The sequence below is a fragment of the Clytia hemisphaerica genome, unplaced genomic scaffold, assembly GCF_902728285.1.
Source record: "Clytia hemisphaerica strain Z4C2 unplaced genomic scaffold, Clytia hemisphaerica genome assembly, whole genome shotgun sequence".
NCBI classification, from domain to species: Eukaryota; Metazoa; Cnidaria; class Hydrozoa; order Leptothecata; family Clytiidae; genus Clytia; species Clytia hemisphaerica.
Genome location: NW_027103911.1, coordinates 158419 through 183408, shown reverse-complemented (window position 1 = coordinate 183408; position 24990 = coordinate 158419). Strand labels below are relative to the sequence as shown.

General features: G+C 36.6%; 1 protein-coding gene across 1 annotated transcript in view; it reads right to left on the bottom strand.

Annotated features, from left to right (window-relative positions):
• LOC136809234 (pleiotropic regulator 1-like) overlaps window positions 1-23954 on the bottom strand; it is a 30299-nt gene extending 6345 nt beyond the window's left edge. Inside the window, exons 1-9 of the mRNA XM_067065751.1 lie at window positions 23849-23954; window positions 13156-13262; window positions 12801-12928; window positions 12604-12657; window positions 11477-11573; window positions 10944-11151; window positions 9188-9280; window positions 8057-8206; window positions 7403-7504 (exon numbers count right to left, since the gene is read on the bottom strand). Coding sequence (XP_066921852.1) covers window positions 7403-7504; window positions 8057-8206; window positions 9188-9280; window positions 10944-11151; window positions 11477-11573; window positions 12604-12657; window positions 12801-12928; window positions 13156-13262; window positions 23849-23869 — 960 coding nt within the window. The 5' untranslated portion in view covers window positions 23870-23954. The remainder of the gene's footprint in view (window positions 1-7402; window positions 7505-8056; window positions 8207-9187; window positions 9281-10943; window positions 11152-11476; window positions 11574-12603; window positions 12658-12800; window positions 12929-13155; window positions 13263-23848) is intronic.
• Between the last annotated feature and the right edge of the window lie 1036 nt (window positions 23955-24990).

Here is a 24990-nt window from a genome sequence, read left to right as displayed (position 1 = left end):
AGATCTTCAAAGAGGTAGATTCAGTCTGTGACTGTATAACAAGGGATACAAAGTCATATAGACACACTCGAAAAACGATTGGCTATTACAGTTCCATCCGGATAAATGTCACGTCCTTACACTCGGCAAATTTGTAATAATAAAACACGCTCATCCGTATTGTCTTGATGATAATCAGCTTGAGCATGTATTTGAACAAAAAGACCTGGGTATATTGGTTGATGCTGAATTGACATTTGAAGACCATATAGCCAATCAAGTAAAAAGAGCCAACTCAATGCTTGGTGTCATCAAACGAGGTTTCAGCAACTTAACTCCGAAGATCCTCCGTACGCTATATTCCACATTTGTCCGACCACACCTTGAGTACGCACAATCAGTTTGGTTACCAAGATTACGTAAACACGTCAACTTACTTGAAGGAGTGCAAAGACGCGCAACAAGATTGGTCTCAAGTCTCAACGTACCGCAGCCTTTCGTATTGTGATAGGCTCAAAATTCTCGGCATACCAACACTGAAATTTCGAAGACAATTTTGTGATATTATGGTACAGGTTTACAAACACCTCTACAACACTACTACGATAAAGCAACAACACGCTCACGAGCTTCTACATAATTTCGCAAATGACGGTTTCCACGGGCCACAAACGAAATCCTTTTATTAAAGATGTGTGCCAACCTGGAATAGACTGCCGAGAATTGTCAATACAGCAAAGTCTATCAAGACCTTCAAAGAAAACCTCAACGATGCATAGGAAAACCATCCCTCAAAATACCCGAAAAATCAGTCCTGGTGGAACTCTGACTGAAAAAAAAAGATTTCAGCTCAGATGAAAACAAGTCAATCTGGATAAAACAAGTGATACTTTTATTTACCTATCTGGTTATCAAAACTAATCAATGAACATTGAAACAATGAAACACATAAGAAATAACTGGGCAAAATAAAAAATATAGAACGAAAGCATATCTATTGGGAGAAACTATCAACCCTAAATAAAAATTTGAAAAGTGCTGGAGAAACAAACATAAGACACAAATCTGAAAAGCATTTTGTTGCGCTACGACGATGATGACAATTCTAGTGACGACAATATGATAGTAATAATGAATATTATTTGACGTCAAATATATTATAAAAAAATAAAAATTTACTGCTAATTAATTAAGAAAGGTTCTAAAAATCATTCGCTGGTAAACGAAGGTAAAATAGTTTTTCACAGCAAAAAGCGTGCTAAAAAAGCGATTTTGGCTGCCTTTTTCTTCTTTCTTGTACTCGGTTATTGCTGAGGAGGGCCTCAAATAGAGGCTTTCGGAAGAAGAAAAGGGGACAGAGGTGGGTGAAGTGATAGAGTTCAAACATACTCTTTCACAGCAAAAAAAACTTGCTAAAAAAGCGATTTTGGCTGCCTTTTCTTCTTTCTTGTACTCGGTTATTGCTGAGGAGGGCCTCAAATAGAGGCTTTCGGAAGAAGAAAAGGGGACAGAGGTGGGTGAAGTGATAGAGTTCAAATATACTCTTTCACAGCAAAAAGCGTGCTAAAATGCGATTTTGGATGCCTTTTCTTCTTTCTTGTACTCGACTCAGTTTCGAGGAGGGCCTCAAATAGAGGCTTTCGGAGGAAGAAAAGGGGACAGAGGTGGGTGAAGTGAAAGAGTTCAAATATACTCTTTCAGAGCAAAAAGCGTGCTGAAATGCGATTTTGGATGCCTTTTCTTCTTTCTTGTACTCGATTCAGTTTCGAGGAGGGTCTCAAATAGAGGCTTTCGGAGGAAGAAAAGGGGACAGAGGTGGGTGAAGTGATAGAGTTCAAATATACTCTTTCACAGCAAAAAAACGTGCTAAAAAAGCGATTTTGGATGCCTTTTCTTCTTTCTTGTACTCGATTCAGCTTTCGAGGAGGGGGCCTCAAGTAGGGTTTCGGAGGAAGAAAAGGGTGACAGAGGTGGTGAAGTGATAGAGTTCAAACATACTCTTTCACAGCAAAAAAACGTGCTAAAAAAGCGATTTTGGATGCCTTTTCTTCTTTCTTGTACTCGATTCAGTTTCGAGGAGGGCCTCAAGTAGAGGCTTTCGGAGGAAGAAAAGGGGACAGAGGTGGGTGAAGTGATAGAGTTCAAACATACTCTTTCACAGCAAAAAGCGTGCTAAAATGCGATTTTGGATGCCTTTTCAACTTTCTTGTACTCGACTCAGTTTCGAGGAGGGCCTCAAATAGAGGCTTTCGGATGAAGAAAAGGGGACAGAGGTGGGTGAAGTGATAGAGTTCAAACATACTCTTTCACAGCAAAAAGCGTGCTGAAATGCGATTTTGGATGCCTTTTCTTCTTTCTTGTACTCGACTCAGTTTCGAGGAGGGCCTCAAATAGAGGCTTTCGGAGGAAGAAAAGGGGACAGAGGTGGGTGAAGTGAAAGAGTTCAAATATAGTCTTTCAGAGCAAAATGCGTGCTGAAATGCGATTTTGGATGCATTTTCTTCTTTCTTGTACTCGATTCAGTTTCGAGGAGGGTCTCAAATAGAGGCTTTCGGAGGAAGAAAAGGGGACAGAGGTGGGTGAAGTGATAGAGTTCAAATATACTCTTTCACAGCAAAAAGCGTGCTAAAAAAAGCAATTTTGGATGCCTTTTTCTTCTTCTTGTACTCGATTCAGCTTCGAGGAGGGCCTCAAGTAGAGGGTTTCGGAGGAAGAAAAGGGGACAGAGGTGGGTGAAGTGATAGAGTTCAAACATACTCTTTCACAGCAAAATGCGTGCTTAAAAAGCAATTTTGGATGCCTTTTCTTCTTTCTTGTACTCGATTCAGTTTCGAGGAGGGCCTCAAGTAGAGGCTTTCGGAGGAAGAAAAGGGGACAGAGGTGGGTGAAGTGATAGAGTTCAAACATACTCTTTCACACAAAAAAGCGTGCTAAAAATGCGATTTTGGATGCCTTTTCAACTTTCTTGTACTCGACTCAGTTTCGAGGAGGGCCTCAAATAGAGGCTTTCGGATGAAGAAAAGGGGACAGAGGTGGGTGAAGTGATAGAGTTCAAACATACTCTTTCACAGCAAAAAGCGTGCTAAAATGCGATTTTGGATGCCTTTTCAACTTTCTTGTACTCGACTCAGTTTCGAGGAGGGCCTCAAATAGAGGCTTTCGGATGAAGAAAAGGGGACAGAGGTGGGTGAAGTGATAGAGTTCAAACATACTCTTTCACAGCAAAAAGCGTGCTAAAATGCGATTTTGGAAGCCCTTTCTTCTTTCTTGTACTCGACTCAGTTTCGAGGAAGGCCTCAAATAGAGGCTTTCGGAGGAAGAAAAGGGAACAGAGGTGGGTGAAGTGATAGAGTTCAAATATACTCTTTCACAGTATAAAAACGTGCTAAAAAAGCGATTTTGGCTGCCTTTTCTTCTTTCTTGTACTCGGTTATTGCTGAGGAGGGCCTCAAATAGAGGCTTTCGGAAGAAGAAAAGGGGACAGAGGTGGGTGAAGTGATAGAGTTCAAACATACTCTTTCATAGCAAAAAGCGTGCTGAAATGCGATTTTGGATGCCTTTTCTTCTTTCTTGTACTCGACTCAGTTTCGAGGAGGGCCTCAAATAGAGGCTTTCGGAGGAAGAAAAGGGGACAGAGGTGGGTGAAGTGATAGAGTTCAAACATACTCTTTCACAGCAAAAAGCGTGCTGAAATGCGATTTTGGATGCCTTTTCTTCTTTCTTGTACTCGACTCAGTTTCGAGGAGGGCCTCAAATAGAGGCTTTCGGAGGAAGAAAAGGGGACAGAGGTGGGTGAAGTGAAAGAGTTCAAATATAGTCTTTCAGAGCAAAATGCGTGCTGAAATGCGATTTTGGATGCATTTTCTTCTTTCTTGTACTCGATTCAGTTTCGAGGAGGGTCTCAAATAGAGGCTTTCGGAGGAAGAAAAGGGGACAGAGGTGGGTGAAGTGATAGAGTTCAAAATATACTCTTTAACAGCAAAAAAAAAAAGCAAAAAAAGCGAAAAGCGATTTTGGATGCCTTTTCTTCTTCCTTGTACTCGATTCAGCTTCGAGGAGGGCCTCAAGTAGAGGGTTTCGGAGGAAGAAAAGGTGACAGAGGTGGGTGAAGTGATAGAGTTCAAACATACTCTTTCACAGCAAAAAAACGTGCTAAAAAAGCGATTTTGGATGCCTTTTCTTCTTTCTTGTACTCGATTCAGTTTCGAGGAGGGCCTCAAGTAGAGGCTTTCGGAGGAAGAAAAGGGGACAGAGGTGGGTGAAGTGATAGAGTTCAAACATACTCTTTCACAGCAAAAAGCGTGCTAAAATGCGATTTTGGATGCCTTTTCAACTTTCTTGTACTCGACTCAGTTTCGAGGAGGGCCTCAAATAGAGGCTTTCGGATGAAGAAAAGGGGACAGAGGTGGGTGAAGTGATAGAGTTCAAACATACTCTTTCACAGCAAAAAGCGTGCTAAAATGCGATTTTGGAAGCCCTTTCTTCTTTCTTGTACTCGACTCAGTTTCGAGGAAGGCCTCAAATAGAGGCTTTCGGAGGAAGAAAAGGGAACAGAGGTGGGTGAAGTGATAGAGTTCAAATATACTCTTTCACAGTATAAAAACGTGCTAAAAAAGCGATTTTGGCTGCCTTTTTCTTCTTTCTTGTACTCGGTTATTGCTGAGGAGGGCCTCAAATAGAGGCTTTCGGAAGAAGAAAAGGGGACAGAGGTGGGTGAAGTGATAGAGTTCAAACATACTCTTTCACAGCAAAAAAAACTTGCTAAAAAAGCGATTTTGGCTGCCTTTTCTTCTTTCTTGTACTCGGTTATTGCTGAGGAGGGCCTCAAATAGAGGCTTTCGGAAGAAGAAAAGGGGACAGAGGTGGGTGAAGTGATAGAGTTCAAATATACTCTTTCACAGCAAAAAGCGTGCTAAAATGCGATTTTGGATGCCTTTTCTTCTTTCTTGTACTCGACTCAGTTTCGAGGAGGGCCTCAAATAGAGGCTTTCGGAGGAAGAAAAGGGGACAGAGGTGGGTGAAGTGATAGAGTTCAAACATACTCTTTCACAGCAAAAAAAACGTGCTAAAATGAGATTTTGGATGCCTTTTCTTCTTTCTTGTACTCGATTCAGTTTCGAGGAGGGTCTCAAATAGAGGCTTTCGGAGGAAGAAAAGGGGACAGAGGTGGGTGAAGTGATAGAGTTCAAATATACTCTTTCACAGCAAAAAAACGTGCTAAAAAAGCGATTTTGGATGCCTTTTCTTCTTCCTTGTACTCGATTCAGCTTCGAGGAGGGCCTCAAGTAGAGGGTTTCGGAGGAAGAAAAGGTGACAGAGGTGGGTGAAGTGATAGAGTTCAAACATACTCTTTCACAGCAAAAAAACGTGCTAAAAAAGCGATTTTGGATGCCTTTTCTTCTTTCTTGTACTCGATTCAGTTTCGAGGAGGGCCTCAAGTAGAGGCTTTCGGAGGAAGAAAAGGGGACAGAGGTGGGTGAAGTGATAGAGTTCAAACATACTCTTTCACAGCAAAAAGCGTGCTAAAATGCGATTTTGGATGCCTTTTCAACTTTCTTGTACTCGACTCAGTTTCGAGGAGGGCCTCAAATAGAGGCTTTCGGATGAAGAAAAGGGGACAGAGGTGGGTGAAGTGATAGAGTTCAAACATACTCTTTCACAGCAAAAAGCGTGCTAAAATGCGATTTTGGAAGCCCTTTCTTCTTTCTTGTACTCGACTCAGTTTCGAGGAGGCCTCAAATAGAGGCTTTCGGAGGAAGAAAAGGGAACAGAGGTGGGTGAAGTGATAGAGTTCAAATATACTCTTTCACAGTATAAAAACGTGCTAAAAAAGCGATTTTGGCTGCCTTTTTCTTCTTTCTTGTACTCGGTTATTGCTGAGGAGGGCCTCAAATAGAGGCTTTCGGAAGAAGAAAAGGGGACAGAGGTGGGTGAAGTGATAGAGTTCAAACATACTCTTTCACAGCAAAAAAAAAACTTGCTAAAAAAAAGCGATTTTGGCTGCCTTTTTCTTCTTTCTTGTACTCGGTTATTGCTGAGGAGGGCCTCAAATAGAGGCTTTCGGAAGAAGAAAAGGGGACAGAGGTGGGTGAAGTGATAGAGTTCAAATATACTCTTTCACAGCAAAAAGCGTGCTAAAATGCGATTTTGGATGCCTTTTCTTCTTTCTTGTACTCGACTCAGTTTTTTTGAGAAGGGCCTCAAATAGAGGCATTCGGAGGAAGAAAAGGGGACAGAGGTGGGTGAAGTGAAAGAGTTCAAATATACTCTTTCAGAGCAAAAAGCGTGCTGAAATGCGATTTTGGATGCCTTTTCTTCTTTCTTGTACTCGATTCAGTTTCGAGGAGGGTCTCAAATAGAGGCTTTCGGAGGAAGAAAAGGGGACAGAGGTGGGTGAAGTGATAGAGTTCAAATATACTCTTTCACAGCAAAAAAACGTGCTAAAAAAGCGATTTTGGATGCCTTTTCTTCTTCCTTGTACTCGATTCAGCTTCGAGGAGGGCCTCAAATAGAGGCTTTCGGAGGAAGAAAAGGGGACAGAGGTGGGTGAAGTGAAAGAGTTCAAATATAGTCTTTCAGAGCAAAATGCGTGCTGAAATGCGATTTTGGATGCATTTTCTTCTTTCTTGTACTCGATTCAGTTTCGAGGAGGGTCTCAAATAGAGGCTTTCGGAGGAAGAAAAGGGGACAGAGGTGGGTGAAGTGATAGAGTTCAAACATACTCTTTCACAGCAAAAAGCGTGCTAAAAATGCGATTTTGGATGCCTTTTCTTCTTTCTTGTACTCGGTTATTGCTGAGGAGGGCCTCAAATAGAGGCTTTCGGAAGAAGAAAAGGGGACAGAGGTGGGTGAAGTGATAGAGTTCAAACATACTCTTTCACAGCAAAAAGCGCGCTAAAAATGCGATTTTGGCTGCCTTTTCTTCTTTCTTGTACTCGATTCAGTTTCGAGGAGGGCGTCAAATAGAGGCTTTCGGTGGAAGAAAAGGGGACAGAGGTGGGTGAATTGAAAGAGTTCAAACATACTCTTTCACAGCAAAATGCGTGCTTAAAAAGCAATTTTGGATGCCTTTTCTTCTTTTTTGTACTCAACTCAGTTTCGAGGAGGGCCTCAAGTAGAGGCTTTCGGAAAAAGAAAAGGGGACAGAGGTGGGTGAAGTGAAAGGGTTCAAACATACTGTTTCACAGCAAAAAAACGTGCTAAAAATGCGATTTTGGATGCCTTTTCCTTTTTTCTTGAGGTGTCAGTACAAGCTTTGCATGGTTTCTGAAATTTGAGCATGATGTGAAACAACAATGAGCAACACCTCAATCAATACTTATGGCTTGTCAAGTTCAGGTGATAGCATTACCATATTGAAAAATCACATTGAAAATTCTAATGATTCGAAGAAATAGAAAATGAAGAAATGTAAAAAACAAACCCTGGCAGTAGAATCTCTTCCAACTGTTACGATGACATCAACGGTGGGATGAATATCGATCCCATAACATGCACTCAAATGACCATGATAACTTCGAGTTACCTGAAAACATTAAATAAAAAAAAAGATTAGCTTTGGTAGAATCGAGCATAAGGAAACTTGTTAATTGTCAATTTCAGCACAGTTGGGTACTCCATAACTCAAACATACACAGGGAACACAAAAAATTGTTCGAGTTATAGAGTAAGGTTTATAAAGACATTGTTACCTGAAGGAACGAGAAGACTCGAGTAAAGGAAACATTGGAGTTTCGAGTTAAAAAGACTCTGATGCATTATCTAAAAATCTACTTATAAAGAAGAAAAAGCTACTATGTTCCGTGAACAAAAAATAACACTTCATTGATGGAAAAATATTTGATTCTTCATCTTAAGAAGTTCATCGTCACACATGTAATCCTGTTTGGTACTAGTAGTTTAGTACTAAGTTTACCAAAATTCCTTTTAGTAATATTACAGAATATCTATAGAGGAGTAAGATAAGAACAGTGGCGCGCACAGATCTCTCTCTAAACCCTGTGGATAGGTTACTACTTCAACTAAATTCAGGGTCTTTAATAGAGGCCAGCGGCATACATAGAGGAAATCTGTTTACCTTGTTGTATTCGAGATCCCAACATTTGACGGTTTTATCTTCGCCACAAGAGAAAAGATAAGGATGTCTTGGACTGACCACCAACCCACGCACCGTACTGATGTGACCAGTCAACGATAATTTCAATTTGCTCGTTGCTAAATCCCATATCTAAATGAAACCGATTTTAAAACAAAAGCTCAATTTAAAGAAAGGTTGGAGAGAAAACATTCCAAATAAACAAATCTAAAAGCTGGAAAATGTTAAAGCCAAAATGTTGTTAACCAGCAAAGTGAGGCTTTTAAATTCTGTTTTGTCCAGACACCTTTTTCATAAAATGAAAATACGAGCTGATATTAGCACTAGAGCAATTCGAAATAGAGAATTGAAACGAGAGCTTTGAGTTCAGTCGTGGCTACTAAGAATAAACAACCTTATTTTTAATCGATATAAATAACTGCATGAACATCAAACCCCTGTTGAGACTCTATTTGCCAAATGAAAACTAAACACAGATTTTAAAAGGTAGACAAATATAAGAAATGGAATAATTTATACGAACTATCGATTAATTAAATCTCATTCGAAGCTATAAAGCAAACATCACAAGTTTCGTTTTCACTTCATTCAAAGTGAAAAATCTGTGAAGTTTTATACTTTTATGAGGAATGAAGTTTTCAAAAGTCTCGTTAAATGCACTACTGTTTTTGAATGTGAAGTAAAACTTGTGTGGTTTGGAGGAATTTTAAACTTGAATTTGGAGATGAAAAACGATCGAATAGACGAAATAGCTCGTGTTCGTACCCCATTTTGCCCGAGTGGCCAAACATTCAGTGGAAGAAGAACACATCTTTATCCCTTAGACCCTGTATCTCTAGCCAACAAAGACAAAATAAGTTAACAATTTAAATCTAAATTTAAATTGCTCAATTATTATTAATCGATGGCTAAAGAATCAAAAGGCATCTTTGGGAACAAAGATTTATTGTAGCTTTGTTTAACTATCATTGAAGATGGTACTTTAATGGGCAAAACTTGTAGGATAAAAATCTTCCAAGGGACAAAACTTGTCCATTTTCCTATGTGTGTGATCATTGAGGCTGAAGTGTTTATTCCTTTTTTGATAAGATAATACTTAATAGACATGCTTACTTTGATTGTACGATCAGCTGACCCAGTACAGAACCATTGATTGGCTGGTTCCAAAGCGACGCAGCGTACCCAACCTGTGTGTCCACTAACAACCTAAAAATAAATCATAGTGTATGATGAAGGAGGCTGTCGAAACACAAATAAATGTTTTTAAATAGCATACATATCAATTGACTGTGGTGGCAATAGATCAAAGGAATGAAAAATACATTTTTCATGAAACAAAGTGTTGAATTATTACTAAGTATGAAAAAAACACACATTGAATTTGCTTTTCTGACATATAAATTCAACTTTCACAATTCATCATTATCATTTCTTATTTTCCTTGAAATTTTGCACTATATTAGTATTTCATTTGTAGTAAGTAACGTTCTTTTTTCATAGAGTGAAAAAAAAGAAAGAAAAATAGTTATAAACATGCAAAAAATTAAAGTCGATAGACTTGATTTTTCCGCCAATAGAGATTTATAAAAGTGAAGATTTTTGAATGAACAGAAACTATTCGCTTGGAAGGAAAAAGGAAGAATCATGACAGAAGATGGTTTTCAAAAGTTCTTTTGCACATTTGCACAAGCTACTGTGTTTGCCACGTTGCTTGTATCTCTTGGTAATCTATGGAGCAGCTACTATCTTATTTACTTCATGACATTGGTAGCCTTTGGGATAATATGTTTAGAGACTTATCACTATTTACAGGCTAAGAAGAAGAGAGATGCTTTGAGCCTCTTGAAAAATAATTGTTCCAATTTATCATTGAGGGGAAAAGACCGAAAGAGTTTTAAAAAGAAATCCTCATACGGGAGGCTGGACCCTGAAAAACTGGAACAAAAAGGTGGAAAAGGACGTAGCAATAGTTTAAGTAACGTGGTCAAAATGAAAACTAAATTAAGGAGTCCTAAATCATTATCATCCTTGAGACACACATTAACAAGAAGAACACCAGAGGTTAAAGTAACAAACGACCCCTCGGAGCCGAGGAGGAAATCAACCATCAAAAGACCGAAATCTATTACGAATTTGTCCTTCGGTAGAAAACAAAAGAGCAAATCTGTAATGAACCTGTCGAACGGGCATCAGTCACCGACATTGGAGAATGCTCTTACAAGTCCGAAATCACTCTCCAATTTAACAACATTAGAGAAAAAAGGGAACCTTGACATCAATAATAACAGTTTCGAAGATGACAAACCTGACCCTAGTAGCCTTGATAGTGGTGGCTCGACAATAAAAAGGAAAGTAAACTTTCGTCAGAGATTCAAATCAAAAGTCACACGAGCAATTGAGAAGTCTAAGAGGATGAGTCTACCGCATGATTTGTCAAAATTTACGGCAGACGATAGTAACAACAATAATGGTGGAATCCCAGAAGAGGATTTTGAAAACCTTAAGAAACTAATGAAAGTTAGTACACTGTGACAAAGTTGAGGAGTTTAAGTGACCAAGGAAAAAAGATTCTGGGGAAAAGTCCTGTTAATCAAAACCAAATATTAAAGTGAGCTGTCACTAACTTCCGATGAGCCAATATCGAAAAGAAAACATTTTTAATAATATTCACGTGGCGATGGTATTATCGGCGTTATTTATGGCGAATGGCATTGCGTTGACACAACAGAGTATTTCTAAATCCCACCATTTGGAGTAAAGATTTTCCAAACATACAATTAACATAAATGCACTTTGAAAGAAAAGTGGATAAAGGAATTTTGCCAAAGGAAAGAACATTTAACAATGCCGACATTGTCAAGAAACTTACACGCATAAGTTTCCAGGGAGCGTGCCATCTTGGTTTTGGCATTGTGGTTCCTTTTCGCGGTACGATTCCTTGTGAGAAGGGAACTTTACTTTCACCAGTTGTCGGCATAAGTTGTTTGTTGTTAGGGCGTATCCTTTCTGATCCGCCCGATGCTAGTGCTTTGTTGGTGATGTCTTGAATACTGTGTGCATGTTTGTTGGCGTCAATCCTGAAATACACGGACATGAGAATGAGAAACGTTTCAAATAAAACAAACACTCTTCAATGATGAATCTTGTACTTCATATTCACACACAAGACATTTTCTCTAAGAAAATTCTGCCTCATTCATAGATTTATCGAGGAGGATATGTATCTTTTTCTGTCACTTATTTTTCAGAAAGTTTTGTACGCTATTGAATAAAGTACTTGTTTTATGAAAAATAAATCATCAATAACAGGAAAAAACAATGGAAAAATTGAGTAGGATATAAGGATAGTCTTGTCCGATAGCAGTCAATGTGGAAAAGGGAACTTGAAGATTGAGAACTTACTGTGATTGGGAGATTGGTTGAAGTGATCTGACATGAGAAACACCAGCTGCTGAAGGCTGACGATGTGATGATGCTGTGTCTTCTGTCAACGATACTCCTGTGGAAACAAAACAAGAGGTCTTTGAGATATATATGAAAAATAACCTTTCTCTTGGATGATCAGTATCTAATAAAACTAAATCTCAATATTAAAACGAATGGTTAAGGAGATGGGAAATGTACAATATCATCACTAAACTCAAATAGTATGAGTCCTCCTTCTTCTAAAGCGGAGTAGATCCTTCATAAAGAATCACAAATGTGGAGGGGTAAAAGAAATTGCTTTATAAAGAGAGGGGAAAGCAAAGGATAAACATTAGTTTATATTCAATTCGGGTTTACCCACCCATTTCCCATGTTATGAAAAGTCTTAAATTAAGGCATTAAGGAATATAGTAAATCGTTATAGGATGGATCTTAATGCCTTTAAACCTCCTCCGGGGTAAAAAAAAAATGTCTTCATCACGTCTTCATTCCTCACTCGTCCAAACGTCTCCGATGCAGTTTGGAAAAACGTCTTAAAAACGTCTTGACTAGTTTCTGTAAGACTCCTTTGTCTTTTTCTGGTACTCTTAATTAAGACGCGATTTAAGTATTTCATCATGTCTGTAGGACTCGTTTTAAACAGGCTATAATAGTTAAAAAATTTTTTGGACTTGCAAATCCAAGTTGAGTTTAAATTCATTTTGAAGTTGTCCTGAAAAGACATCTATAAAAGTCTCATCATAAAAAAGGTTTTGACTCGTTCGAAACTTTTTACTCTAAAAACGTTTTAAAAATATATTTTTATGTGTACAACCCCAAACATAGCAAAATAACCTTAGACTAGTCTGTAAAATACACACATCACAGCAGAAAACAAATCCTTCATCCAAGAATCTTTTAATTAGGGGAATGCAAACAACATGCAAATTTGAGCTCAAAATATTAAAAATTCCGTCCAGTCTCTGCCCACAAATGAAAGAAGAGTTAATTTATCCACTGAAAATCGTCTTTTCAGCAAAGTATTACATCTGTTTTCTTCAGTGAAATACATGTACAGTAAGTACACTGATACATTCATATTATACATTAAAAAAAGGCCGTACCTGGAGTTGATGGAAAACTGTTTGGTCCTGTTATTGATAGCATCTGATCTTGTCCTGAATTTTTTTTGAAAAATTGTAATTGAATCAGATTGAATCTTTTGAATAAGCTTTTGAATGGGACTAAGCTCTGAATTTTAGCAGCGGGTTGCAACAGTATTTCATCCAATTTACAAAAACCCAATTTATTATAACCATACCTTTTGGTCCTTCTAAAGCCAATGGGAATGAGTTGGTTTTGTCTCGAACGACACTTCCAACTGGTTGTTGTTTCTTTTGGATGTTAGCGTATTCAGATTGAATTTTGAACTTGCGCTTGATTTCCTCACTAGTAAAGGAATTATCAATGAATGATTGAATTGTGATACTATCATCTTTTGTTCTAACACATGAATATTGTCGGTTTGTATATCTTGGACATAAGATAGTGAATAACGAAGATTGTAAGAACAAGTAATTTGCATTTTACAAAAAATGATCAAAATTGTTTTTCTGTTAATCTGGAAATCTGGATCAGACTAATTTTTCAACAATTTTTCTGAAAGGAAAACTTACGCCTTTTTGTCCAGTGGAATGGGATGGGCATGGTCTGATAAGAACATATCATGACTTCGCTTTATAGATCTGAACACCAAAGTGTGCACTGAATGTTTAGGGATGTCCTGAAAAACATAAAAATAATTACAAAATGTGAGACAACTATCTTGGCAATAAAAAAGTAATATGTAATTTAGCGGTAAAAAGGAGGACATCATAGTGTATTGTGTTTAAAATATCATTTTTGTAATTTCATAAAATTATCAAAACTAATGACTATCTGCAAAAATAATAATGATTCCCCACAATTAATAATTGTAATTGTGACTCCCCAAGCGATTTTGAATACCTGAACATCAAATCGGTCTTTCTTAAAGCCTGGTAAAAAATTTATGCAAAAGCCGCTAAAAATCCAATTAATTTAGCGGCCATTTAAAAGCATCTATTTCAACGTTTGTACTGGTTGCTTATAAAATAAATTTTGATGGTTTATTTTGTGATTTATTAATCGAGTCTTTTGAAACTATAAAAACATTTATTCATACAAAGAAAATCAATGGTCCAAACAAAACATTTTCTATTAAAAAGAAATAACCAAGGCTGTAAGAAAAATCTAAAAATGTGCTTGCCAGTTGAGGTTTTTTTCCTCACCCGTATTCCTGGAAACAAGGTTATTTTTTGTTTTTTGGCCTTACAATAAGCATCTGAAATTTGTTTATTGGGCTCTTCCAGTTTAAGTCTGTTACAGCGGATTTCCAAGGTAAAATATTTTCCTGGATTTTGAATACAAAATGAATTTTTTGGTGGAAAAATTTGAAATTTCTGGAAATCTTTTAATAAATTCTATGGAATTTCTAAGAGTTTAAATAAAAAATTTAGTGGAATTTCTATAGCACTTTAAAAAATTTACAAGATTTCTGAGTGCTTTTTCCATCTGAATATTCCTGTCGCCCATCACCAAGCTATAGCAAATTTAAATCATTATAGAATTATTTTCTTTTGCACCTGCTATTTTAAAATGCGATTTGGTGAGACTTTACATTATTGCGAAGCGAATGTGTGCAGGTACCAGAACTTCTATCCCAAGCAAAAATTTGCTATATAAATCCCATATCCAAAACAGTGATTTTGTAAAATGATCTTGAATGGTTTTGCTTGAAGCCACAGAAGTTTTCTCAATCTGGTAGATAGGACTGTGAAAAATGCTGTTTTAAAATAGTACCCTAAAGAGTGAATGCTAACAAATTTTGCTGGGAGCGGAAACATGGACCAAGAATCTGGACTTCATCGTATCATCGTACAGTTACACATCTAAACGGGGTTTTTTTGGTTTTGAATGTTTGATTTGCTGGTAATAAATAGAAAGAAATTTGGTTTGAATGGTGATGGCAAGGACTTCTCATCATCCTTGACTTTTTAGAGCAAGAATCAGGTATCAAATAAGACCAAATGAGTGGTTATGGTTTTTACTGCGCCACGGAGGAAGGAGAGCTGTTTTTGTCTCCAGAAATTAACAGCTCCTCTAAAAGCTTAGTGTTTTTAAATGTAAGAACTGATTTTAAATCAAATTAACGAAGAACTTGCAGGCATTAAACACTGCAATTGTGCCAAAATCTAAATTGGTAACTCTGAAACTAATACTGGTAAAGAAACCAACCATCTTTCTAAATTTTTGTTTTGTTTTGATTTCAGACAAACAGCCGATTGAATTAAATTGTCTGATTGTTTGACTGGCGTTCCATTTTATTGAGGCTCCATTTAGATTAGAACAACTATACGATTTTAAGAAAAAGTAGACAAGAATCAATTTAGTACTGTCAGTTTCATCTTTTACGAACCATCAGCTAATTTGTTGAAAAACAACATACTTCTTACTTATAAGATGGATTTATGAAAATTTGACTTAGAAATGTGATTTGATACCTACGGGAATAATGACAATTAAATTAATCTTTAGATTTATAATTTGCTAGTAAAAACTTATTCAAATGTCGGCACTTTGACACTTATTCAGAAAGTTTGTTCAAAAGTTTGTCTTGAGACAAGTGATTTAAAATCACGTACTTTTCGTAAAGGCAAAGCTTGCGTGATTTTGAAGCGTTATTGTAGCTGTTAATTTGTTTTACTATCGACCATTTTAAAGTGGGATTCAAGTTCTTTTCTTTCAATTCAATTCACGTTCTGTTAATTCAAAGTCCGAATTAGTGAGCACAAAACAACATTCGGCAACAAAAAGTACAGTAATAGTACAAAATTATCGTCTCACGTTTTGGAATTGAAAGAAAAGACATAAAAAAACCTTTTACAAACATAAAAGATAAAATAAAATAAATAAGTTTTAAAAAGGGGGAAAGTAATGTATATTGGAGTAATTGGCCCAGCTAAGCGTAGGCCTTTCATTTGCAATTTTCTGTCTGTCCGTCCGTGTGTCACTTTAGGCAGAAACGGCGCTTAAAACCAGTACCACACTTTTTAATTTTGCCGTCTGGAGAGGGAAAAGCTTGCTAAAGTCGGATACTGGCTATAAAAGGTATATTTTCTTATTCCGCGCTCTTTCAAAACAATTTTCAAAACAAAACAAGATGGCGGTCGAAGCGAGGAGGTTAATTCATACTTTCCTGAACATTTTCTTTGCTTTAGTGATCAAGAGACTTTCAAACCAAAGAAATTTTGTAATTGTTTTTCTTTATAAACCTTTTTCAACATTCTGCCATATCTTATAGTCTTTGCTCAAGTTTTATGAGTAAAAATTCTACCTTAAATCACTTTCATTTTTAGTTTCTTGTTTTCAAAAAGACTTTATAAATTTTTAGGAAATAATGGCTTCTGATATAGAAATAAATAAACTGAAATGCAGCTGATGTGTAAAATTGAATAAGATTGGAACTTTTTTCTTGATGCTACATAAAAAAACAGTCACTTCTGGATCTTTCGCTGTTCAGGCTGTTAACAAAACCACGGTGGTGGTCAGTGGAGGGACGTGGTATGATTTTCAAACTCAACATATAATTATTTCAAGTAAACTGATTCTGGAATTTGGTAATAGACACTAAAATGGAGCCCATGTGTAAATTGGAACAAGATTGGAACTTTTTCCATGATGCTACGCGTGAAAATGGTTATTTCTAGATCTGTCTCGTTTGGCGATTGGTGGCTTGATTTGTCAAACTCGACACATAATTATTTCAAATAAGTTGATTATGGAATCATGTTAATGGAGACTGAAATGCAGCTCATGTGTAAATTTGAAGAAGATTGGGACTTTTTTCATGATTCTACACGTATATTAAATAAAATGGTCATTTCTGGATCTGTCGCATTAAACGATCGGTGGCTTGATTTTTCAAACCTGAAAGAGAATTTTTTCAAGTAAACTAATGCTGTAACTCATTAAAGGATACTAAAATACAGCTCATGTGTTAATTTGAATAAGTTTGGAATGTTTTTCATGGTGCAACCCGTGAAAATGGACAATTTTGGATCATCGCTCTAAACGGTCGGTGGCTAGATTTTTCAAACCTGAAAGAGAATTTTTTCAAGTAAACTTTTGTTGTAATTCATTAAATGATAATAAAATGCAGCTCATGTGTAAATTTGAATAAGTTTGGACTGTTTTTTCATGATGCAACCCGTGAAAACAGACAATTTTGGATCTATCGCTCTAAACGGTCGGTGGTTGGATTTTTCAAACCTGACAGAGAATTTTTTCAAGAACTTATGCTGTAACTCATTAAAGTATCCTTTACAGCTCATGTGTAAATTTGAATAAGTTTGGAATGTTTTTCATGGTGCAACCCGTGAAAATGGACAATTTTGGATCTATCGCTCTAAACGGTCGGTGGCTGGAGTTTTCAAACCTGACAGAGAATTTTTTCAAGTAAACTTATGTTGTATTTCATTAAAGGATATTAAAATACAGCTCTTGTGTAAATTTGAATAAGTTTGGAATGTTTTTCATGATGCTACGGGTTAAATCGATATTTCTGAACTATGACGGTCAACATTTGACATTTGAAGTTTGTGAATTTATTTAAACTGATTTTTTCTTTCATACTAGTAACAAAAACATAAAGCAAATCTATTATATACATATATTGCGTATCATTTATCATTGCTGACCTTCCCCTGACCTTCTTTCTTTCTTTTCATTTTTCACTTTTTTAACTTTTTGAATGTTCAATGTTCCGTATTTCAATCTCTGCCGAAAATGTGCATTAGGATTCTAAGACTCGATGTTTCCTTTAAACCCTAAAATTGCAAAAATACGATTCCGCAAACATTGATTCTCTTAAGGTACCCGATACAAACGAGATTTGGTTATTGCCACGTCAGCTGGGCCTTCACGCCGCTTCGGCTTCTTGTTTGTTATTCAATAGACTGTTGCGTTTTCCTAAACGACTATTAAGTTAGCTGATTTCATGAGCTTTCCTATGGTATGTATATGAAGACTCCCCAAATTGACAAACATGAAGAAATAGAAGAAAAACTAAAAATTCAACCCCTGTGCCCTGAAAATATTTAGACTGTTATATTTTGTTAAATTGCAAGTACTTGTGAAAGCGCCAAATATTTTGTTATCCAATCATTGCGCTATCAATTGTTTTATTTTCTCCTATCAAAAAATTACCATATATTGTTATTGTTTGAAAAGAAGTATCCAATCAAATGAAGGTAAAGCGCTTTCATCCAATCAGAAAGGATTCTTTGAAAAAATAACCACTTTCGTTTGAGCACTAAAGATGAGAAAAAATTCAACCCTTGGAATCAACTATTGAAACAAATATTGAAACAAAAGTTATATGATATCATATCATGTGAAAAATTACACATGGAAGGTTGCAGAAGGTACTGTAAGTTGGTCTAATGTTGACATCCCTCTTCTAATTTCGACACCCTTCTAGGAATAATAGGAGGGTCGGGATCACTGATAAGCAAAAGATTTTTTCTTCTCTGATCGCTAAGCAAAAAGAAACTTAGTTTCACTCAGCAATTTGAACCTTCCTATTATTCCTATCTCTAAAGAAGGCAGGCTTCGACATTTGAAAATTCCAGGCGTGTGGTCAATCGCACTCCTAAACCATTAATTTTAGGAGTTTCTAGTGTGTGATAAGGTGTGTGATGCACTACTTTTAGCTGAAAACTCAAAATTTAAGGTGTGTGATTTATCACTCTCCTTAGAGGCTTTTAGGTGTGTGTGGAGGTGTGCGCGTGCTATCACACGTCTCAAACGATGCAGCCTGAGAAGGGTGTTGAAATTAGAAGAGGGATATCGACATTAGTAGACCAACGGTAACTGACAGGCTGTCTGGAATTTCGAAAAATAGAAGAAATTCCAATTTTTCAACCAGATTTCAGTTTTTTTTATGTAAACAGCAAACACCAACTGAAAGCTGAGGTTTTCAGCTTTCTAGTGCTAAAACTGTCGAACGTGCTAACCGCACTGAGCTCAACTTCAGTGTTTTTAAATCATTTGTAGGCCCAATTGTAAAATTGTAACCAATTTCAACTAAAAACTCATGACCACCCCCTTAAAATGGAAATTATAAAATAATGAAAACCACCCACAGGGATTCGCCCTTGAAGTCTCCAGCCTGCCTAAAAGTTTTAGCCTTGTTTTGCCGAAAACTTGTGACCACGCCCTTAAAAATGATAATTTTCAAAAAATGAAAAAAAAAACCCCAGATATTAACCCAAGGAACAAGTGTGCAAAATTTCGACCAAATCCAACCATTGTTGAAGTCTCCAGCCTGCCCCAAAGTTTTAGCCTCGTTTTGGCAAAAACTTGTGACCGCGCCCTCAAAAATGAAAATTTTCAAAAAATGAAAAAAACACCCCCAGATATTCACCCAAGGAACAAGTGTGCCAAATTTCAACCAAATCCGATCATTTTTGAAGTCTCCAGCCTGCCCCAAAGTTTTAGCCTCGTTTTTGCGAAAACTCGTGAGCACGCCCTTAAAAATGAAAATTTTCAAAAAATGAAAAAAACACCCCCAGATATTTATCAAAGGAACAAGTGTGCAAAATTTCAACCAAATCCAATGATTTTTGAAGTCTCCAGCCAGAATGAAAACAAAGGGATAATGATAATTGAATACTATCCATTGATGATCTGCAGCACTATCGTAAAGCTAGAATCGCTTCGCGTACTCTTCGCTTGAGAAAATGATTGACAGATTGAAGTTTTTCACCCGCGCAGGAGCTTGCAGAGCGTTCTCGACTCAATCCTCGGACCGCACTAAAAATGGTAGACTGAGCTGTGGCAGATCATTTCAATGAAGTTGTTGGAATGTTTACAAGGCTCTTGACAGAAAATCGTTTGTTTTATTGTCAATGATGACAGTGCGGTTATTAATTTTGTTAGATCTGACAAATTGATGTTTGTAAGTGCACTTTATAGTTTTGATTCCCATTGAAAAATCATATTCTGGTTTTCATGTTATTAGATGCTGTTTTAGAGCTTTACAGCTAGCCTGTTAGCGAGTAGTCTAGGAGCTGGAGCTCAACTACTTTTTGCCTTTACTAATTCTGATGGGGGAAAAAGTAGAGAGTCCAGTGGAACCCACAAATTATGTAGCCGAAACTATTAACTGTGCACCAAATTTGAATTTAAAACCAATCAGAATTCCCTCTTTTTTAAATTTATAACTAAGGTCTTCGCATAATTAGAGGGGCTGACACCATAATTATTCATTCTAAAATGGCAGAAAAAAAACATAAAAGTTTAACATAAACTTTTATTTTTAAAAAGAGAAGAGAAATCACTATTTTATAAGTGTTTTTTCTTTTCCTGTTGTATATAAAACATAATGAACAACAATGTCTTCCTCACTTGTGTTTTCAGATGTAAAAACCAAAAGATTTTGTTCAAAAAGTGTAAAATTAATCACCTAATTTGAAAATAAACAAGCATCTTTTACCACTGATCCTACTGTACCTTGAGTGGTCCTAAATCCGACATCCCTGCCTAAATCCGACCCCTCAAATAACTGCTATAAAAAAAATTCTATGTTTACAAAAATTTCCTCTCCAAGTTGAGCAATAAACTATTGCAAGAACTCTGGAAACAAAACATCTAACAAAATGACTATAATGTCAAGATGTCAATTAATGTGATCAATAAAATGTGAGTTGTAAAAATAATTACCTCTAGTATTCTGAATCCATGCTCGTGTTTAAAACGTTTAACAATTTTGTAATAAAAAAATATTTTTTGTATAAGAAGCGATTGTTGTTATTTGGTTCAATTGGTTCAGTGTATCAAATCTCTCAGTTTAGTTGACACTTTGGTATCTTCATTGTGTCACAGCAAAAGGTTTGTTTTTATTTTAGTTTGTATCTTTGAAAGACCCCATCAGATTTAGGCAGGGCTGTCGGATTTAGGACCACTCACGGTAGTGACTAAGATCTTCGTTCATTTCTACCGTATCTTATCTACCATTTTGCCTCCGACTTCTCGAAGGTTTATTTACATCCCCTTGGTTGTATCTACTAAAGATCTATATCTCAAACAAAATCAAGATATTGAGAGGATATTTTAAAAAGTTGTGCGACCACGAAACTCTCTCTATTTTGTTTTTAACACAGGGAATGAGAGAGCATTCTATTCAACATACTTTTTGCCGTATAAGCGTAGAAATTGCACTCCAACGTAGATGAAAGATAAAGTAGATAATTAAGGGATGACAGCCGTATGAAAAAGAAAGCGAGTATACATATTACCATATTAGCAACATCATCGAATATTTCTTTTTCTTAATGGCAAAAGGAAAGACTTCCATTTTTTTCTCAATGTGATTAGATTGGTTTTCTTCTTTAAGATCTTCACTAGCAACTCCAGAAGATTTTTCAAATTTTAATTTTTTTTTCAAAATCTATCCTATCTTGTAGAGCTTTGAAAATGAAAGAAAATGAGGGGTCATAGGCCTCCAGAGGATAAGTGGTTGTAAAGATATTCAAATTTTAGTGTCAAAATTTTGACTAAAAATGTCAAAAAAAGGTTAGGAAAATAGCTTGGAAAAATTCGAAAAATGTGTCAAAAAAGAAAAAAAAGAAATTTTCCAGTCATGCTTCTTAAATTTTGCATATCTCTTTTTCTAGTGTAGCTAGAGACCTCAAATTTGGAGGGAGAATTCTTTGATGGTGTTAAAATATTATTATATAAAAATATTTGTAAAATATTTAGTATATTTATCAAAATAACGAAAGATATATCTTTTTTTGAAAAAAGAAGACATTGCATTGTTTTATTTTTGTTTTTGAAGAAAATAGCTTGGAAAAGGTTGAAATGAGTCAAAAAAGGTGGTAGGACCCATTTTCAAGGGGCCTCTGGAAATGGAGGAACAAAAACTTATGAGTAGAGAATAAGTTTTTCTGAAAGTAAACCCCAAATGAAAAAGAAAATCCATTTCGGCAGAAATAAAAACTTTTTTTTGGGACATTCCCATGCTAAAGAAGCAAAAAAGTTAAAAAAACTACATGAAAATGAAAGAACTAGAATTAGCGAATGTGATTTTTGAATTCCTCACCCTTTTTTTGATAAACATACAAAGTTTCAGCCTCCAATTACTTTTTCCTCCATTTCCAGACACATTTATTCTTCGAAAGTTGCAAATTTCTTTTCTCCCGTCGGCAAACAATTTTCAAAATGTTGCAAAACGTTCGGCATTTTACCAATTTGCCGTCTAGCCCGTGTCCACAGTGTTATATACCGCTGGAAAGCTAAGATCACGTGCGTTTGGTTTGGGAACGCGAAACACGAACGCAAACTACCCATGTCTAAACTTTTCAATATATCTCCAGAACTAACAGATTTTTTGAAATTCTGTAAAAAGGTCTAAGTTCCTGAATAGTTTTACTATGTTCTATGGAAAAATCATAAGCATCAGTCAAATACTCGTTCATCTATTTAAGATTGAAGACAAAAATTTGCGAAGAAAAATATACCTTGAGCACAAAAAATGCTTTTTTAAACACTTTTTTCCACCGAAAAACAAATAACTTTTACAGACTTACCTTCCCCAAACATTGAAGAAGCCTCTACTAATTAAAGTAAATGAATAAGATAAGATAAAAACCTTAAAATCAACCAGAATTTACAACCTTTCGTCCAAAGCAAAAGACGTGCTTTTCTCGCCGCCATCTTGAATTTAAAATGAGAATTCTAGAGAGTTCCATTCGTTTCCAGCTCCCGCGGTCTTTTTTCATCCAATCAGATCGCGCGATTTCACTTTCGCTTTCTCTAGTCCAATAAGACTGCGGGATTTGAGTCATGTGACTTTTCTATTAAAAAACCCGCGTGAAATACAGGGGGTCAAAAATAGAAATACAGGGGGTCACACTACGGGCTATAGGAACTGAAAGCAAGCAATTAAGGCCAATATTTTTGGTTTTTCTGAAGGACAAAGGTATAGGAAGCTTTACTGAAAGAGGGATAAGGCTGGGACAATCTATTTAAAAGATATGGACATAAAAAAGGCACTTTTTTGGGTGATAATTAAGATTTTACTTAGAAACTTTAATTCTCTTACCCCCGGCTCGGCCCCCCCTGATATGAGCAAGGAAACCATGATGGCCACCCCTACTGAAAATTTCAGATCAAAACAAACAAGGAATTAATTCCTGTAACTCGAAGAAAATTGGAAAAAACTGGTTTTTGACTGTTTCTGATTCTAAAGTGCTATTTTTTGGTAAAAGCTATACAATTTATGTTTGGATTTCTAGAAAGCTTACCCATTCATTGTTAATACATTTTTTATTTGAAAGTAATCTCTTCATGGAATAAAAAGATATAGTCAAATCTTGTAGGGTCATTTTTCAAAATTTTTTTGCCAAATTCGATTTTCGCATTTCGCCATTTTACCCTACGCAAACGCACGTGAGATCACGGGCTTTCTTTTAGTAAAAACCGGAACGCTTTAGCATACATAGAAGAAAAGTTAGAAGGGTTCAAAGTTCACGGGAAAATGAAACATTTGGTTTGACGTCAACGATAGTTGCGTGACTTCTGGAGTCGCTATCTTCACTGTAGAATTGCTTCATAAACTTTCAGATTCTTGGAATTAGATTTTGTTTTGAACGGCAGTTAGTCAAAATCAATAATTAGGCTGTGGTTTTCCTCACTACGATAAAAACATTATTTAAAGACAAACAATACGGCCATTTTATTTTTAATCAAACAACCACGGATATTGCGCAATTTTGAATTATTTTCAAAAGTTGACTGACGCATGCGTCGACAGAAAACTGTCAAGGGGTTCCCTCTGACGTCCTATCGCAGCGCCATCATTCAAATCAGAAAGCGAAGATAGTATACGGCAGATTTTCTGACTAGTAAGCGAGTGAAAGCAAATTTAGCAAAGCAAAAGCCAAAAATTGATAGATGATGGGGTCATTTAATGCCAGTTGAAACTATTTCTTTACGCCAACTGATATTTCAACCATCTTTGGGAGTAAAATTTACGCCAATTACACCAGAATTGTTTGACTTATACGACGCTGAAGATCTTCGGCGGCGTTAGTTACACGAATTCCATACAACTGGCATATTTCAATTGGAGTGTTGCGTAGTATGTTACACACCCCATGGAAATGTTGTGGAAAACCCCAACATTGCGGAATTTTGCAGCACTGTCGTTCTATGCAACTTGCCGAATTGATATAATAGGGTGAAGTGAAAGAAAAGACCAAAAAAAACAAAGTATTCACGTTTTACCTCCACAGCTGGTGCCGCCATCTTTCTTCTTCCCGGTCCACTAGCCTGAAATTAGTCTTTAGCCTGCGGTCGTCGAAGTTACCTTATTACTGGAATCCGAGCAGATCCTGACAACTTGACGAACCACACGTATCCACTAAGCAAAGCCAAAAAGAGAGAGGTCGAGCCGAAGAGCAGATTGGCGGTGCGCGTTGATGGTCAACATGTTTCGAAAATTTCGTCTTCACCACCTGGGGGGGGGGGATTCTAGGTTTGCAAGGTGACGGGTATGTCCTCGAGCCAAAAGTCGGAAATCGACCCGTTAAGTTATTAAATGAGAGAAAAAAGTTGAGGGCCGCCCCCTCTACTGAGATGTGAGAGGAGGGGTCTCGAGGGGTTTTTGTCATAATTTTGCTTTTTGGACGATATTTTCTGTCAGAATTTTCGAAAATCGTTACTATTTGAATACGCCCTTCTCAAATTCCCAGCCATAAAAGAAGCATGGGAATATCAATCCCCATTGAGTTTTGGCCCGTTATTTTTACCCTCGCTGGCTTAAAATAATCTCACCGGGTCTGTGAGGAGGGGGTGTATTTGAGAGGTAAATTCTCGATTTTAAGTGATTTTAGGACCCTTTCAGAGACCAACATGAATCAGATGAATGGCACCCCTATGGCTCGCACATACCCGTTACCTGTTTTATCTAAGTACTCCCCCAAAGTGGTTTCGCTGTTTGTTTTTATTAAAAAAGTTTGGGCAAAGATCACAATTTCATCACTTTACTTAATATTGGGTTTTTGGATTTGAAGAGGTTTCAACTCAACGCTGCTATTCTAGGCCTTGTTTGACATTTTATAATTTTGAAATTTGAACTTTTTTAGATCCCGAGATTCTATGGCCCTTTATAACCGTGATCAACAGCTCATAGTTTCGTTATTCATATTTCCTCTGAAGATTTTGTGCACCTTTCTTGAGACCCTTCAATATGGAACGCGTAAAAGAAAGATTAAGTAAGCCAAAAAATGTCAAATTTCACTCGTTCTTGGATTTTGAAATCATTGCTTTGTCGTTAATCTTTGTAAAATCAGATACTTTAATGACGTATTGTTTGTCAGCCATTCTAACACCAAGGCAATGTATTCTCTGACGTCTACCAGCAAACA